This window comes from Varroa jacobsoni, unplaced genomic scaffold (genome assembly GCF_002532875.2).
Source record: "Varroa jacobsoni isolate VJ856 unplaced genomic scaffold, vjacob_1.0 contig03422, whole genome shotgun sequence".
Lineage (NCBI taxonomy): Eukaryota > Metazoa > Arthropoda > Arachnida > Mesostigmata > Varroidae > Varroa > Varroa jacobsoni.
The window spans coordinates 1-17,775 of record NW_019215019.1 but is presented as its reverse complement, the minus strand read 5'-3'; the positions used below and the strand labels follow the sequence as shown (position 1 = coordinate 17,775).

General features: G+C 43.0%; 1 protein-coding gene across 1 annotated transcript in view; it reads left to right on the top strand.

The window, feature by feature from the left end:
* Positions 1–17,769, top strand: part of LOC111272823 (XK-related protein 6) — a 32,843-nt gene extending 15,074 nt beyond the window's left edge. Inside the window, exons 4-8 of the mRNA XM_022854463.2 lie at positions 4,776–4,932; positions 5,705–5,846; positions 6,891–6,953; positions 8,636–8,815; positions 16,378–17,769. Coding sequence (XP_022710198.2) covers positions 4,776–4,932; positions 5,705–5,846; positions 6,891–6,953; positions 8,636–8,815; positions 16,378–16,600 — 765 coding nt within the window. The 3' untranslated portion in view covers positions 16,601–17,769. The remainder of the gene's footprint in view (positions 1–4,775; positions 4,933–5,704; positions 5,847–6,890; positions 6,954–8,635; positions 8,816–16,377) is intronic.
* Positions 17,770–17,775: the final 6 nt, after the last annotated feature.

The following is a 17,775-nucleotide window of genomic DNA, read 5'->3' as shown; positions in this document are numbered from 1 at the left end:
GCAGTGTCCGTATTATATTTTTCACAATCAAGTTTTCAACACTTTATAAATTCATAAGTTGTGTGAGCTCGTTAGTCAGTAATGAGTAAATCGCAAACTCAAGTATAGCTTTTCAGATAACGAGGTCTACACCTGACCAATCGTCTTTTGACTTATTTTTGCCTGAAGAGGTCTTGCAACTATCGAGAGCAAATAGGAAGGTTAAGCTAGGAGCAGTGATGCTGGGGGCTGGACATGCCAGGTCAATTAACATGAACGAAAACTAGCACCGCAGCGAATGATGAGATTAATATCCCGTTTATTACTGTTTCTTGCTTTTACGCGGGAACACCAGACGAAAGGACTCCTTGCCATCGATTGCACATTCATGAGACAGAAGAGCACAGGACACATCCTAATTCGAAACAGCCAGATCCCACGATGTTCCAAGGTCTGCTATTTCTATCGTAGAAGGCGATTCCGCTTTCCACTTTGAACCCTGGCGCTGACAAAACCGTTGTTTCTCAGCAGTGAGTCGCTCATTAAATTCATGGCTGATCAACTTCGCGACGCAAGCAATACAATGTAGTTACACAACGCTCTTTGGAGAGCTCTTGAGTCATTCGCGTTTCACTTCTAGCCCTTTAGCCAAGGTCTTGTGGGTAATAGATACCGTTATCTCCTATTTGAGTGTGGCGTTTGAAAAGGGTAGAGATGCGTTTCCTTAATTGCATTCGTTCACATACAGAGAGATCCCTGCAGGCACGCACGGGTATGCACACATATAGGTTCACATTGAGTATCGAAGGTTCACTATTGACTCGTATTTACATATATACCTACTTATGTTGATATACACACGCGGCAAGACCTATGAAAAGACGATATCTCGTTCAATGCAGGTCTTGTCAGTGTAAGACATTTCAAACGATCTTAAGTTTACAAGCCAACTATCGGTGTAGGTAGGCTTTGAAAGAGAGCTTCAAGCTTATCGCTATACTCTTCTGTACAAATTGATTTCCCGACCAAGTTCGTTGTTGTTATGAGCAATGAAGCAAACGCTCAGACAGCTAGCCAACCTTCCAGCCCATCGCTTACAGGCGCACTTGAGCTCCACCCTTGACGTGAATCGCTTGCACAAGCCATACACCTCTTGAGCCGCTCACATCTTGCTAGAGGCCAAGAAGCTGCCTCTCTTTCCATAGTTTCCCCTACGACTAACTATAGTTCTGACTGTTCGAAAAGGGCAACTGGCAGACGGTGCCCCAAGCAAGGGGGCTTATATACTTAGTTTCCAATATCCTCTGCCGTCGTTCTAACAGTATCAAACGGTGTAACTTATTCTCGCAAATCCTCTCTCTCGGTTGATCGGCCGGTTGCCCCTCCTCTACCGTCCTGCTTTAAAGTCTCAGGCTATTCGGTCTCAGCAAGATCTGACTGCGAGAAGTCTAGAGATCTGGAAAGCCACACTGCGTCAATTACATGGTTGTCCCGCTCTCCTTCGTCGCGCACCCACCTGCCCCTCAACACCGACGTGTTACTCTCGTTCCATCTGCTAGCAGTAGCAGCCGGTGCCGCCGCGGGCCAGTCCCTTAATGCAATTATATTCAAACAGGCGCGCACCACTTTTAACGAAGTTACTTTTTACTTCGGAGGCCGCTCGGCTTCGAGGCCGTCGTCGCCGCTGACTATCGATCAACCGAAGACTCGCAAAAAGGCCGCTTATCTTCAAACGCCGTTTAAGCAAACAGCTTTCTCGAGTGTCGCGCGTCCGCCGTCAAACTCAGAAAACGGCTCGACATAGACGCTTCTTGGCCTCGCTATATACCTCACTTAGAAACACGTACATATATATACACAGGACGTTGCGTAGTAAACCTAAGGTTACATACTATAACCGGTACTTAACCCTTTTTCGGCTTCAACGGTCAACCCGACTCACTGTAGCGAATGACGGTAAACCGAATTGGCGTCGCCTCTTTTTAGCATCTTCGATACCCCTCTCTCATTGAGCTATCATTCACCGCGTAAGGTTATGCGTACGGACCAGGACGCACCAGGTCACGGAGAAAGGGCGTCTGTATATGTGCGCACGTACCCCTATGGAGCAGCCCGTTTAGTCGATAAAAGTGAATGGTCGGCATGGAAAAGGCCTAGAAGAAGCGCAGGAGGGAAGTCGAGGAGTACAGCTGATGCTCGAAACAACCACCTTATTACCACGAAAGCAAAGCAATGCTGGTCGTCGACTACATCGAGACTATTGGGACCACTACGACATCTAGCTCAGCTTGTTGAATCTTACTGCTAGTGAAACTTAGGTATAGGGCTCATCCTGAGCCTGACCAATAGTGCGGTGTGAGCAGAAAGGACTTAAATAACTTTCTAGGCGATAGTCCTGCATGCATATATGATTTGTGCTGGGCTCAATGCCAACTTGGATGGGCAAAAGCGCTGATATTTTTATGAGAGGCTGCGTGGCGCCACTGTGCATTACTTAGCTGTCGGTCCATCTGTACGTAAAGGTGAAAGTCACCAATAAATTTGGCAGGAAACAAACTGACGGCGCCGCTTTTTAATTGTATATATGATGGGGTTGGGATGTGATGGCTCCCTTAATTAAAAAATATAATTGATCATAATATTTTTTTATAGTGAATATGTATATATTCTATATAGGCGACACTGACAAGGGTGAACTAATGAAGAATCTTACCTTATAAATTAAACAGATTAGAAAAAGCTCAGGTAACAGTTTCATATGTGATACACATATTTTTCGATGCAGATATTTTATGTTAACAACATTCAAGGTCGATAGAACATTTTCGTATTTTTCTTCGAAAAACGTATGTTGTTACATCTTTGGTTTTCCGTGTTTTTCTCGTCGCTATATCCGAGCCCCATTTGTTTCATTTTGAGAATATATTACCTCTGTGGCTTGCCTAGAGATGAGCCTTAATTATATTTCTATACATCGCACCTCAGTCGCGGTATCGCTTTCGAAACGCTCATGACGCGGTAAGGTGACAGTTGCTGCTACTTCAATATGTCGGCTGATATTTACTTCGGCGTTCACAATACTTCCAGCTGGTTTCTTCGCAAGCAATTCTGAATGAACGATCCATTTTGCCACTCAAACTGAGTTGCCTCCGAAAACAGGATACCGTTGGGACGTTATCCAGGTCATCGCATTTCATGACATGGACCAGGATAAATGGGAGGTCTGGAACTCGACACAACAGACTGGTTCATTCTAGAAAAATACGGGAACAGAGGCGAAAGCAGTGGTCGGCGACTATCCTAGGGATCTGTATGCCGATCAGAATAATAATCAGACGTTCGAAAGGTTCGATAGTAACAATAGCAGAACTGCATTGCGCTCGAAGCCCCACCGGTATACAACATATCTATAGACGCTGCCAGTGCCACGGCGTGATTAGGCGAGATAATCGGCTTTTAGAGGCGTAGCTTTTCAGTAGCTGAGTGGGAAGGCTGGCTAAATGCTGTTTTTCGAAATACAACATTCGCCCCCGATTGACAGAAACAGCGAACGATGACAGATGTGCCCAATGCCACACAGGTGCTCTTATTTATACATCAGTCATCTAAAATACGCCTGCTCGTTGTGGAATCGCGATGAGCTCTCAAATAGGTGGTATCGAGGATGTCTTTTATCTGGAAGCTGTTAGATGTGAGTTGGTTGTAAAAGTACTAGCTAAAATCTTCGGCTGTATTATAACTAGGTACTAAAAAATTCTGAATTCTTATTTATCAATAGAAATATTATCGGCAAGCCAATATAATGCACAGCGGCAAAAAAAAGCGACCACAACTTGATAACTTTGTATGCATGTACGTACACTTAGGAAGGCCATCTTATGGTTTTTGTGCATCTACTAAAAGGTCAGCATCTAATACATCGGGTTACACACAGACTACATGTTGGACCAGGGCAATATTATAGGAACTTTTAAGTGGCAGAATAACGGAATTTTATCTAAACGAAATCTACTCTCCAACCGGATATTATCAGAACGACATAAAACATAAGGCAATCTAACTGCGTTAGATACGACCACTGATCTTCAAGTACGAAGATTTGGTACTACGTATGCAGTGTAATAGGTAGACGTAATATCATTAGTATCATAGTGCATATTCGAAATATGTCTATATATTTTTATCATATATGCTACACAGTACGTGCGTTAAATAAAATTGATTTTGGTTATAAATCTCCGGACCAGAAATACTCTCTGCCAAGCGATAACGTTCATTCCAATCGCTCATCTGTCTTGAGCAGTAGCGATCAACTACTACTCGTTTTCAACCATCAGACCAAGAGGCTGGAAAATCTTGATAGGCATTTTGATGATGTGGAAAACTATGCATTATCGAAATCATACAGAAGCTCTGTGGGGGAATCGTTTAAAACGTTAAGGCGGTGAATACTAAAGAACGTACCGGTGTGGCTGAATCTAGCTTGGCTAGGCTTGACAGCTATTAGAAGCGCGCGAAGAGTCTGACAGTGCTAATATATTGTTATGCAACGTTACGGCGTCCCAAGGAAACTGTTCCGGAACCCTGCGCACTGATTTTGTGGGGAGCTAGCGATTCTCCGACCCTCGATCAAACCCTCTGAACGAATAGAAATGAGCAGATAGTGATGCGCATACGGCTGAGTGGTGAAGTTGCATAGCTCTAAATAGGTGAATTTATGGGCTAGTTGTGTGTGAGCTATCAAACATGTGTATCGAATAATAAACATTAAATTCTGGCTCTGGAATTTCTTTCAGGTGGATTACTACTTGTTAATGATTCATGAGGATCGTGATACTGCGTTGCTTTCACTATTCAAAGCGGTCCTCCAGTCGGCGCCACAAGCGACTCTGCAAATTTTCCTGTTGGCCTCGGAATTCTCCTTAAAAGGCCACATCGCAAATGAGCTGATAGGTAGGTAGGTCACAGTCTAATGAACGTTGAACGCGTGCGCAGTTTTGAAAGAGCTGCAAATAGATAACAAATACTAATAATAGTAGCAGTAGCAGTAGCAGTAAGAAATATCCGTCGGCGATTATCAAGCGTTTGGTCGGCATCCGTTCAAAATTGATTTACAGACCACTTAGCAAAATGTACACCGGAATCACCATTTGGGGTCATATTTTGGTGAGCGGTGGCAATGAACGTCGTCCATTGGGTACTGTCGGGCGCTGGGTCTCTTTCTATTGACCCGACTTGAGCTATCGATCTTGTTTCGTCTGCTCTAATAGAACTCTGGAGCCTCTGAGACACGAATCGAATATTGTATATTTGTTTTGGTACTTAGAGCGTTAGCGTTTGCGTAGTGTTATAACATATGGTTTTTGATTATTAGTACTTTTGAGCATACTGTTAGTGCTGCGCCTTGTATGAATATATGAATTTGCATAGATATTTAAGGGACTTATCCTAAAACCTAATACGTAAACCATGACTTTCATTTAAACAAAGTTTAAAAACAAAGCTTTTAGCTTAGAAACCTATTGACTAGTTTACGGGAGGTTCATTTCATCACATGCGGGGTCGCAAAATTATCATCGTCACACAAAGGATTAATATTTAGGATTTCGATAGCTCTTCGTTCGGTTCGTTAACGTACGGTACGTCGTTTATTTTCCGTTATAGTAAGTGCAACAGCCGAATGCCCATCCACTTGCTATTCATGACTGTTTCATGTTTTTTTTAGGGGGCTGTCAACTGGCTTCAGCCATGAGTTCATTGGTGAGCATCGCGCTCTCTTTATCCAGCTACCATCGGGCGCTACGGCGCTCAGTGCCAGACAAGTACAACATGAGTCGGGTTGGAGCGATACTACAGTTTATTTGGAGGTATGCGGACACAAGCACGCACAAACAAGAAACAAGATATGAGAATTATAAATCATACGGAATCAAGCCAAGACTGCACGTCTTATCTACAAATTTCACGGATTTCTACATAAACAGTGATACCCATGCGCATATCTCTAAACAAGCATGCAAACACGACAACCACTTAATCATAAAAGATTATGAAAATAGCTTGGTAAAAAATAAATCTATGTTGAATTAGCCGACTCTTTGCAAACTTTGAAAACATGTTTGAAGGCGCTTAGTCGCTATTACCCCTCTCCCTCCTCATTCCCCCCACTTTGCGTTGGTCCGTCTAGTGAACTTTGACCTGGATGGCCACCCCGGCTCTTTTAGACAACCAAGGGCCTAAGGCCAAGCCCTGAGCTCCTCAGGGAGGATTTTCATAATGACACGTAAGGCCGGCAAACGACCAAATCACGACAAAACTGCCGCTTTGAACCAGCAAGTAAGCTGTACAAGATATAAGATACCGCGAAGCGTAATACAGCTATCGTCACTGGCCATTGCTACAGTACAACATCACACATACATCGTGCAGTATGCCTTGTCCTTCCGACCAGTACTCAGCCCAAAACGAATGTTCTCTTCCCTATCTCTCCCGCTGTTGCCCCGCGTGCAGTGTAACATTGTATGCTATACAAATGTGTTTATTTAGGAAAACTTTCACAGAATTATGCCTGAACCATCCTATTGTATTAGCGAGGCGCAATACGCCTCGTAGGAAAGCCGTTCCGAGGAATGGCACAAAGTTGAGCTGGGGCCCAGCTGAAGTGAAGAAGACGAAGGCATTGGAAGGCTTTCATACGATGCTTTCTTACAGTCTGTTACACGATTTGAAACAGTAATAGTTAGTTTTTTTTTTTTTTTTGTTGTTTTTTCATAGTACTCTTGCTATTCAATAGGTCATTCAAGCTTTGTAAAAGAAATAGAAAAGATTGAACTATATCAAAGCTTTGTTGTTGTTTTTCTCATTTTGACTTACTCTATATATTTGTGGAAATGTGGCTCACTACGTTCCAGGCTGTGTACGGTGGGATCACGGATCATCTGCATCGCGTTGTTCACGTCGGAGTACACGTTCTGGTGAGTCACATTATGGAACGCTACGATGGCGTGGCACTCGCATGATTAAGGCCACTAGCACATATATTAGAGCAGGTAGAGAATAACTTCGAGGCTGGAACAATTGCATATAGCAAATCATCATTATGCGGTACCATTTATGGGGAATCGGGCACTAGCAATCAAATGATTGCCTTAGTCATGCTCGCGCTTTTTGCAAAGCGACAATTACCTCTTTTAAATTGGCCTGAGATGAAAGCTCGTGAGGTACTAATCGTTTCAACAGCGAATTGCTTATTGCTCGTACTTAGAAAACAGAAGCAGAAGAGGAATAGGCAAACTACTGATGCAGGATATACTGGACATCCTGCCATTGCCTCTGTGGGCTAGAATTAACCAGTAGGTCATTTCGTTCGTAAGCGGTACCACCAGCTTAGCCTGGTCTCCGTTTCATAGATCATTGGGTAAAAAAGGAATGGTCAACCAGCTGATAAGCCGTACAGACGGTTTTTGCTGTTGTTTCGTATACGATGTTAATCTCCGTGGTAACAATGATCGTTTAGACGCCAGCGCGTGACAACTTCTTCGGTTGGTGTTCTCAAACGTTATCAATCGAGATCTTCCATGGAGGTTTGGCAATCTAGTCCAACTATAGGTATCTAATATAGTTGGCGGATTACCCAAATATGTCTGGCACGTATCACCTCTACGGGTGATATAGATCGGGTCGATAGAAGATTTTCTGGCGCTCAAACTCGTATCTGCTCAGACCTATGGAATGGTAGGCATGGCGTTTATATATACCATATAATATAGGGAGCGTTATAAGAGATTTGGGAGATGAGCATTTGAACTGTCGAGCGTTTTGTTTTATCAAGTTTTTTTTTTTTTTCAAATAAACCGCGGTCGCGTCAAAGGCGGAATGATGGCATACAGATGGCTTTTTGCTGTTTCGTTGAAATTAAACTATTCCAGTTGTAATGCCTCTGTCTCACCTTTTTCTTACCGCTCTCGTTAGTATTGATCAGCAAATGGCTCAGACAAATCGACGAATATATAGAAGTAAAGTTTATTTCCAGAGATTGTAGAGCAATAACTGTAAAACTGTCAAAGGCATCATCGTGTTTGTATGAAAGTTAGAAAAATTATGGACTAAACTGCTTTTCCAGTCAACTTTACCGTATCACAGGAAACTGATGAAGGTAGCATCGGACATAGATGAAAAGATTGCGGTATGACGATGAACAAGATAACATCAATATACTGAAAAGATCAAAGGAAATCGAACGTAAAATAGACAACCCAGAACAATCTGACATCGAATTTATATTATATATATATACAAAATGATAATATCTGAAAAGCAAATATTCTCTACCTAACACATTTGTTTAATGGGCGTATACCTTAGCGTACATGTCACGGTCAAAGCTTGACTGGCAATGTAAAAAGTGCATGATCGGTTGTGCAGTTTAGTGCTGACGTGATTTGTAGCAAGCAGACGTATCTATGTCCTCTCAACTGAATCGTCTGCTATGAAAGTTTGTTTTGGCAATGTCAGCGCATAGATTTACTAAGTATTGCATGGTAACTTAATCACTTCCTACGCAGGCTGGGTTACATTGTTTACAGATTTTCACATACGTTCTATGCTTAACGTATTCCGCCCTTCTTCTCTCTACCCGAATGTCACACCATTGCAGGTTGATTCCTTTATGTGTGGGTCACTGGGGCGTCATGTCGGTATGGGTAATGCATCAAGGCACGCGTTTCTGCGATACAGAGTCGGGCCAGCCTCGCCAATGTGAAGAATACCTCTTTGATATGCTCATCGGGGCGATCTATCTCGTATGTTTCCTGAACGTCAAAGATGAACCAACAAGGTGAGCCATTCGAGTTAAGAACACAGATATGTATTCAGGAGAAGGCACGGTCGTGAATAGAATCTCGAAATGAGCAGAAATGTTAAACCAGCGCAGGTCACGTTCGTATCTCCCACAACAATGTATCGCATAGCTATAACCTACTACCAACGGCTTTATCCGTTAAAAAGCTAGTAGTTAAAGCCTATAACGTTCTTTTGGTTTTAGAAATCTAAACATACGTCAGCCGACCCAAAAGGGCCGTTGTGCCCTGCTGTGGCCATACAAGAACATCCTTTCGTCTAATAATTTAATTACCGGTAGCTTAACCCTTCAATCATTGGCTAATTTGTGTTAATTAAAAAGTGCGAATAACAGTCGTTAATTTAAGCCATATAGAGACAATAGAACGACCCTATATGTGTTAAGCGATTCTTTTTCCATCTAAAGGAAGTACTTAGATCCGAATCACAAGCAAGTTTAGCGTAGAAATTTGTACAAAACCCAATGCCCTCTAGTCATCATCAGGTATTTTTAATGTTATAATCACTGAAATCCGTAAAATTAGTAATTATTCATTTGTTGATATCGCCTAAATAACTTGCTATTAACATCAAGTTCATGAATCTTAATGGTGCGGCAAGGGACACATCGCCAAAATTAAAGATGGCGGATAATTTCGTTTTTATCTAGTACTTTATTTAAATGCTGCCATCATCTTGTTTTCTTACGTATCCTATTAATGCACTCCCAAAACCAAGTGAGCCCAAACATCGTGAAGTTCGTCAATAATCTGGGAGCGCATTAGACGTCTATGTGAAGATAGGCAGGTAGGCCTCGCCGCGCTGCAGCTTCTTTCTAACTAATAATATAATAACGCTCATCGCAGCTACTGTGACGCCTGCACTGATCGGCTTTGGCAAAGCCGGATAACGCTGGAGAATGACGCATCATTTTTTTCCCGCTTCCGGCAAGACTTCAGATCCAGTTTAAGGTGTCTGTGTCATATCGCGTTCAGCTGTTATTCCTATACGGCGCATGAATGCATTATGATTGAGAGCTTATTACGACGAAAAGCAAGCAGGCCATCTATAATTTGCCGTCAGCCAAATAACAATCAGCTTAGTAAAGTCATTTCAGATCAGGATAGCATCGCATTGCTGATACAAAAAGCCGTGCAAGCGGAAATTGCTATTACAGTATTGTACTGCATTCTGTGTAGAGGTATGATGAGTAGCAGTAGCGTACCAGACAAAATGACCAAAAAAAAAAAAAAATCAGATTTTCAATGACGTTAAAGCAGTACTAACGTCAATCAAACCTGCCGATATCTGCAATGAGATTTAAATTGCAGTTAAAATTATTAGAGGATTAGGCATAAAGGGGTTATTATCGGGTGGGTGGGGGTGGGGGGGTAAATTATTGAATGCTCTTCGGCTGCTTCGTACAACGAGTTTTATTAGCGTCTGATATTTAGCATGAACGATCTCGAAACTGACGGTCGAAGCCTTGATCGTGATTTTTACTTAAAGGATGTGGTAATAAACCGAATGGCTAGGGCACTATCACTTCTTCTATCGTAAATTTATACCGTATTACAATATTTGTAGTACTTAACTAAATATACATGTTCTTGTTAGCAAGACAAAATACAGCAACCCAAATAATTTAGAATCTGCTGTAAAAGCCCAAAATGCATCGTCGCCATGACAATCATTTGAATAGCCTCGTTCTAAATATAGATCTGTATGGTATAGAAAGATACCTCACGCTCGTCGAATGAGCGAACACGCATTTTGGTGCTGATCTGAACCGACGACAGGCCAGTGCGATCTACACATATTCGTTTTTTTCTCTTATTTATGCAGAGATCATTGCGACCCCCCGTCGTTGGCTGAGGCCTGTTTCTGTTTAAAGTCACCATGAAATCATGAAGCACACTCCTAATTGAGATACATCGCTAAGGTCGTCGTCGTAAGGCTGTCGGCGTCGATATTAATAACGACAAGTACATCGACATACAATCACCAAGATGCCTCGTATCAAACTAAAGGCTAAAGTGAAACGTCGATATGCTCACGATGAAATTTGTAAACTCCTCCACAATTCAGGTTGCCTCTGTAAAGTGTACAGGCGAACGCCAACCTTGCTGGAGCTAGTTCTTGCCGTTTTATTATAATCCTTAGATGAACAGGCGATTAATCAGTTGGCCTGAACCCTTCGGGCATCGAACCAATAGAGGATAGCCTGGTTCATTCAAAGCGCTAAGAGTTTGAATTAGATTTGTTATAAGCTGGCGAATGCTGGGCGTATCACAGGGCTGGCGTTTTTTATGGGTAACGACTGAAGATATATTGTCTACTACGTCCTTTAGAGTGACATAATGAACTCCTTCGAACTTTTTATAGGGTTAGTTGTCTTATTGCTAAGTAAATATATGCAGCAGTACTACCTATGGCTGTCTACTAAATGGTAACTCAATTATTCCGCCCGCTTACTAGTCTTGGCTGCATAGCGCAGAGTTTTTTTACCCTCGTAAATAATGTTAATAGGACACCTCTGTCGTGATCTCTAAATAGATTTTTAATCAATGACACCTCCACTGGACCAGCAAATAGATCCCATATCTAATAATCTGTTGCGAGGGTAAATTTGCTTAACGGGATGTCTCGCCGATTCAGCCACGCCCGTTTATTGATTTCGCCATCCGCGACTACCATAAAAAGTACATTTTTATAACGAGGTACAATTCGGTACTTGAGTAAGCTACTATCTAATCTGAGCACAAAGGGAGGCAAGAGTCTCTGCGGCAGCCATTCGATGATTTCTTTTGCCTTATTTGTTTGGCTGAGATGAACGAGTGTGGCATTTTTACATATGTTACGTTCCTAACGCTCGTGCCTTTTGAAGTAGCTCGGCTTCTACCGCAGCTCTCAACACTATTGGTCATTATTGATTTTCGCAAGTCTTCGACAAAAACAAAATTCACATTGGAAATCACGCTGTGTTTTTTATGCCAACCATTTCTAGTTATGGAGTCCTATATGGCGATATGTCGCTGTAGTTCGCTGACAGAGCTCATACCTGTAAATCATTAATATCTTCGAATTTTTGATGGCTTGTTACATCCTTGTTGCTGAAAATCGATTTCTATTCGTGTATCTCGAAACAGATATACGAATAGAAAAAAAGATCCCGCAAAACATCGCACCGTTCCAACGTAACGTCATCTCGAAATATAGGAATAATGATCGTGGTTTCATATCTTGTATTAGATGCAATAGTAGATTTCTCCAAACTACCTATTAGGTAATATTATTATAATAGTATACTCTGCACTTGGACGTACACATAGGCAAACGACGATGTTTAAAGGGAAATTGGTTAAATATAGACTACAGAGGAATGAATATTCCCGACCCTATTTTGGTTAGAGGTCTCCTAGGCGTTATGAGCGTCGCAATTAATTTTCTGTGCAATGCAGTGCATACTTTTAACTAGAGCAACAAATTTTTCTAATTAGTATTCCACTTAAATAGATGGTTTCTCAACAACGACATATTCGTATACGAGCAGGTGTTCGTGTTGCTCTGCGACACGCTTTACAAACATCATTTTTGTACGGATCTACAGTAGTAGCTCAAACTAATCCAATATAGGATAGTTCATCACATGCGTCGTATATTTAAAAACTAATTCATCTAAAAATTAGGCACCATCAACTTTTGATGCCTGTGCGTTGGAACATAATCGCATTTAGGGGCTCTCCCTCGAGTAAATTTGTATACTGAATTTACCAATTAATCCAGGAATGACTACATATTAGCAATAGGGTAGCTTCCTTGAAATAAACTATTTTTCAGGATCAACTCGCCTTGGCTGCATCCCCAGCAACGCTTATCCTGCCTCGCTTTTGTGTGGAAGCCTGAATTTATTACAGTAGCTTCGTCGGCAACCATTGTGCAAGCATGCACATATAAACAATGAATTATTTTGTAAAATTCAACAACAGCCGCTGCCAAGTTCATAACTTCTAAGGCCGAAATGTCCCTTGCTACAAGATCTAGCAGACAATCAAGTTAAAGCTATACTATCTGTATCGGTCAAACATATTCAGACGTTTGAGTTGAAATGGGACATTAGGTACTCGCAGACGAAACGAGCCTCGAGCAATTAGTTCCCCCTTATACAGTCCGTTACTCTACAGCAGCTACCCTGTCCTGCCCGCGTTGATTAAGGGGTCTCGGGTGCATTTATATGCTAAAGGTTTAAGTGGGTCAATAGATTTAACGACCTCGCACTCGACCGGCGGACTTCTTCTTTATAGGCTTTGATTCACAACCGTGCAAAAACAGTGACGATACACTGTCGTACAGTTTCTACTCGCGCAGTTCATGCTAAGCTTACTTACACTGATAAAGCACATTAAAATAGATTATTGGATTAAAAAGATGCTGTTTGAAACCCTAGTTCTCTACCCGCCTCTTCTCTACTACTGCCGTTATCACCTAATAGCATAATAGCATTTCATACGGACATTTGATTTTTTGGACCCAGTCGCATTGCGAGACGTTTTTTTTCGGCGGAGTTAGAAACGCCGCTTGTTTTTCCTCCTATTGGGATTAACCACGCCGCGTTCATGTAGCAGTGTTCGACGGACGGGCAAATACCTGTGTAGACCCGCGGCTATCGCTTCCTCTGCAGTTACATAGTAAAACAACACCTGCCTTCACTGGCTATTGTTCATATGACCGGCTGTCTCCGGGCTAACTTGGACAGATCAACTTGAACCCCGCCGTCCTGCGCGGTGAGTTACGGCAACTGATGGAACACCATTAGAGCGTAGTGGGTAGATTGGCCGACCAGGTGTGCGCCATTAAATCTGGCCTGGGTTCGTATGGAGTCGTGGCGGCCGTTCTTTGTTTGCTTTTGTCATCCCACCATCGACGCTCGCTTTCCTGCTGAGCTTTTGGCCCTTACGGTGCAAACGGACGTGCATGCTTAGAGGGCCGACTGTACTCTTACGGCTACGGCGAGCACCGCCATCCCCAGGAAGACAGCGATCGGCTGCAGGCAATCTTCCTAAGTGTGCGTGGATTCCAGCTGTTTTATAGTCTCTGCAGCAAACAGCTTTAACTGGTTTAGCAACTCTGTCCCACTGCTATGCCTAAGAACTCTGGACACTTTCGACTCATTCAGACTATTCTTATGGCCACAACCGCTATTAGCTATGGGGTCTCTGAACGAATCTCTCTAAAACTACTCTTTATCTAGTTAGGTTTAGCGACACAAGGAGAAGCTGTGGTACTTCTCACGTCTTATGGACTATGTAAACGCTAGTGAGGGTTTATGTGTGAAGACACAGTCGATAGTGCGTTCCCACTTATCAGATGGGCAGAAAGAAAGCTGAATCTGAGGAGATAAGGCGGTGAGCTGTGAAGCAAAGGTCTATAGAAATAGCATCCATAATGATGAGGAAGGCACATATCATTTAAAATCACAAAAACGATATTTCGAATAAGCAGATATAAAGAATTCTTTATCGAAGACGAAGGGAACCTATACGTTTGGTATACCCTAAATTAACTACAAGCTCATATATTTTTGCCTACGAAACATGGCATATCCTCGATATATAAATGGTCACATGTACAAACAGAACGCTGCATTTTCAGCGTCCTCCTCACTTGAAAAATACCATTATAGCCATTCTGTGGTCGGTCTACAAGTGACAACCTAAGCCGACTCGCCGCAAACCGCTGGATATTCCTGTTATTCATTATGAATTGGTAGAAAGGTTTACTAAAAGTCATCCCATGCTAATATATAATATATCGCTATCAACAACGTCGGCGATACCCGGCTGCTGCTCTGCGTTGACCGTGCTGTAGTTGCAGACTTCTAGACGGGTTTCAGCCGCCTCGGCTGTCCTTACCATTCCTACTAGTGGTGATTCTGTAACCTTTGATGCGTGCAAGTCCGCGTCTATGACGGCCTCTTCCTTTACTTCTTTTTTCCAACAGGCGTTCACTCGCTCACCTTCGGGCCGCACTATCCCCGCCCTTCGCCAAGACGCACTCCCTCTGAGCCACCCTAACCCCTAACATAGTTCCTAGCTCGCTCGTGTGTCTCACTTGGTGTGAGCTTTTGTGGTAGACTATCACGCTGTTAGAAATGCAACACATCTACGGCCCTGCCTGACTCCTGCACCCCAGTCCTCTTATTCCCCTCGGCCTCCATCTGCCAGCCGGCCCTTGCCTGTCTAGCTGTCGGCTATGAAAACATGGCTTCTAAGGCTAAACTCTGGATGAACCTCGATTTGCCCCTGGCATGTCGGCCACAATAGCTGGCAGCCTATCGAGGCCACCTAAATTTTGAGGAAGACTGCTTGGACGGACAGAAGAAAGAGGGTGAGCGGCTGATGTCGAGCGATCACCTCTCTGCATGAGACCGCTTGATGCCTTTCCTGAGCGATCCCACGAACAGGCTCACCAGTACAGAACAGCGAACTCACCTAAAAGGGGAAGGTGAGCGCGTCTTTTGACGTCGAGCGTCTATTGATGAAGCACCTTTTGATAGTACAGCTTGTTTGCCAGCCTTCCGTTCATTAAAACGACCTGTGGCCTCCTTCTACTACTGGATCGGCTACCGCTTTTTTCCACGGCGGCCATTGTGGCTGTCCGCTTGTTATCACCGAAATCCAACGTTTAGTGGGATGCTCAAGTTACCACCCCGCGTCAGACCGTTCTCCCCAGTTTGGATATTTTCGTCCGTTATTACATTCATTGTCCGCTTCGTATTGTTGTACTATCGAATCACGCAGATGTGCCATTTCGGCACGTACGTTTAAGTGAGGAAACTTCTCGCTCCGCTCATTTTTATTTCGGTCGTTATCAAGGTCGTTAAAAATCGTCTGCTCAAACGCCTTTTAATATGACGTGAAATACTAATTTAAGTTAACCGTGAGCCATCGGCGTTAATGTAGACGACGTTTTTAGACGCGTTAGGAATATCATTAAACACAAGTAGGTGTACAGACTTTTGCACACGTGTAGGCTCGCAAAAGTCGCCAGGTACATTTAAAGTACACACCTGCCTTTCATTATTGATAGTCGTACGCACATTGCTTCTCATTTTTCTAATCATAATAGTATTTGCGGGTCATCGACATATCTACTGGAGCATTGATTACGAAAGGCACTTAGAATTCAATACTCGAATAGGAAAATTTACCATATCAGTGACGAGCGTTTCTATTATACATGGCTACTTTTTACACAACGGTTAAATGGCAAAATTGTAGGAGTAAAATGGACTGGAGATGTAGACCTAGTTAGCATTTTGTCGTGGTGTACCAACTTTGTGCCAATTAACTATACTTCACAATACGCGTGTGGGTCGCTACTTGTAGATTAATTATAGATAATTGTATGATTATTAGTCATAAAGCCAAATGATAAATTATAATCAGTATTTATTAATATCTATAAAAGTCCATATTAAATAATGGATTTCGTGTTTTACCTTTGTCTCTTCTAATATCTATTCTATGCTGTCACTATTGCGTTCTCGTTAATTCACAGGTATAAGTACACGGGCTATTACGTGATCACTTGCATAGAAAACGTAGCTACAATCGTGCTATGGTATTTCCGTGCAGGGAGCCACGTCTGGTTTCGTCTGCCAGTATTGGTCGGAACGCCATGCCTGTTCGCGTTCGGCATTCTCATTATGGCCGTCTACTATCGATACTACCATCCGAACGGGATGCTCCCGATCTACAATCCTATAGCGAGATGTTGTTAGATAGGATACGGCAAGAGAAGAAGTACCACCAGCAGGGCCCTGTTGCGTCCATACGGACATGGACACACACACCCAACTGTTGGTGGGTGTAAGCATGCAATTTTCTTGTACTTTTAACATGCGTGTAGTACGTACGACCTGTGCAAGATAGCTCGCTCGCCGCGTGCCAGTTACTGGCGTCGTGACTAGGGCAAAAACAACGGCAAAGCAGGTGCAATAGATTTGAGTCAGATATACCCAGCGGTTCCGACCATTATTAAAAATCCAATAGCAAAATGCGCACATACAAACAAAGCCGGTAGACTAAGCTTCCGACAGCGATAGATGAAGTTTGTGTGTGTAAGCTATGCTACGTGAAATGTAACAGTAGCGGACACGTTGAATACGTTGCAGGGAAACGTGGCTCTCAGATTTTGGTGAACTTTGGGGTCGAACGGACGGAAGCGAAACACTGGTGAACTAACTAACTGAATACAATATAATACGTACGGGGGAATCCACAAAAGATTCAAACTTTCAGTTTTAATTAAGGACCAAACTTAAAATCATTGAAGTCTACAGTAATGCGATTATAGTATAATACATACAAGTAAATCCCAGAAAAGTGTGCAATGTGAGGAACTCTGTGATCATAAGCGTGGCCATACGGTCTCGAAGCAACCGTATCCAGTCCGAGCCCACTGTAGCCCGCAGGGCTTTATAAATGCCGCTCCGGAAAGTTGCTGTCAAAAGAACGGACCGTCAGAACGTTTGGTTATAAGGACAACCATCATGCACTATATCCACGTAAATCTTATTGCACCAACGCGCTGCAGCCTCTGAGAATGGGGCGAGAAGACGACGAGAGGGTTAATAGTTATGTGGTTCCTAAACCTGCAGCAAGGTTAAGGGAGGCACCGTAGGCTTGCCCCTAAGACCTGTTAGACCGCTGCTGGAAAGGTTTCTCGTTTTGTAAAAGCCAGGCTAATCCTGTTCGTCGAACAAGCTCAAGCCATCACCACCAAGAAATAAGCTGGTTAGAAACATCAGGATCAGACAACTCACCAGGTCAAACTAGCAAGCGAGTTGGTCACAATGACCAATCTCGTGCTGCCTAGTCGACTAACTTAGTAACGCGCACACCAATGCAGTCATCGCTGACTTGATGACAGCGGCTGGGTGGCTGGCTGGCTGGC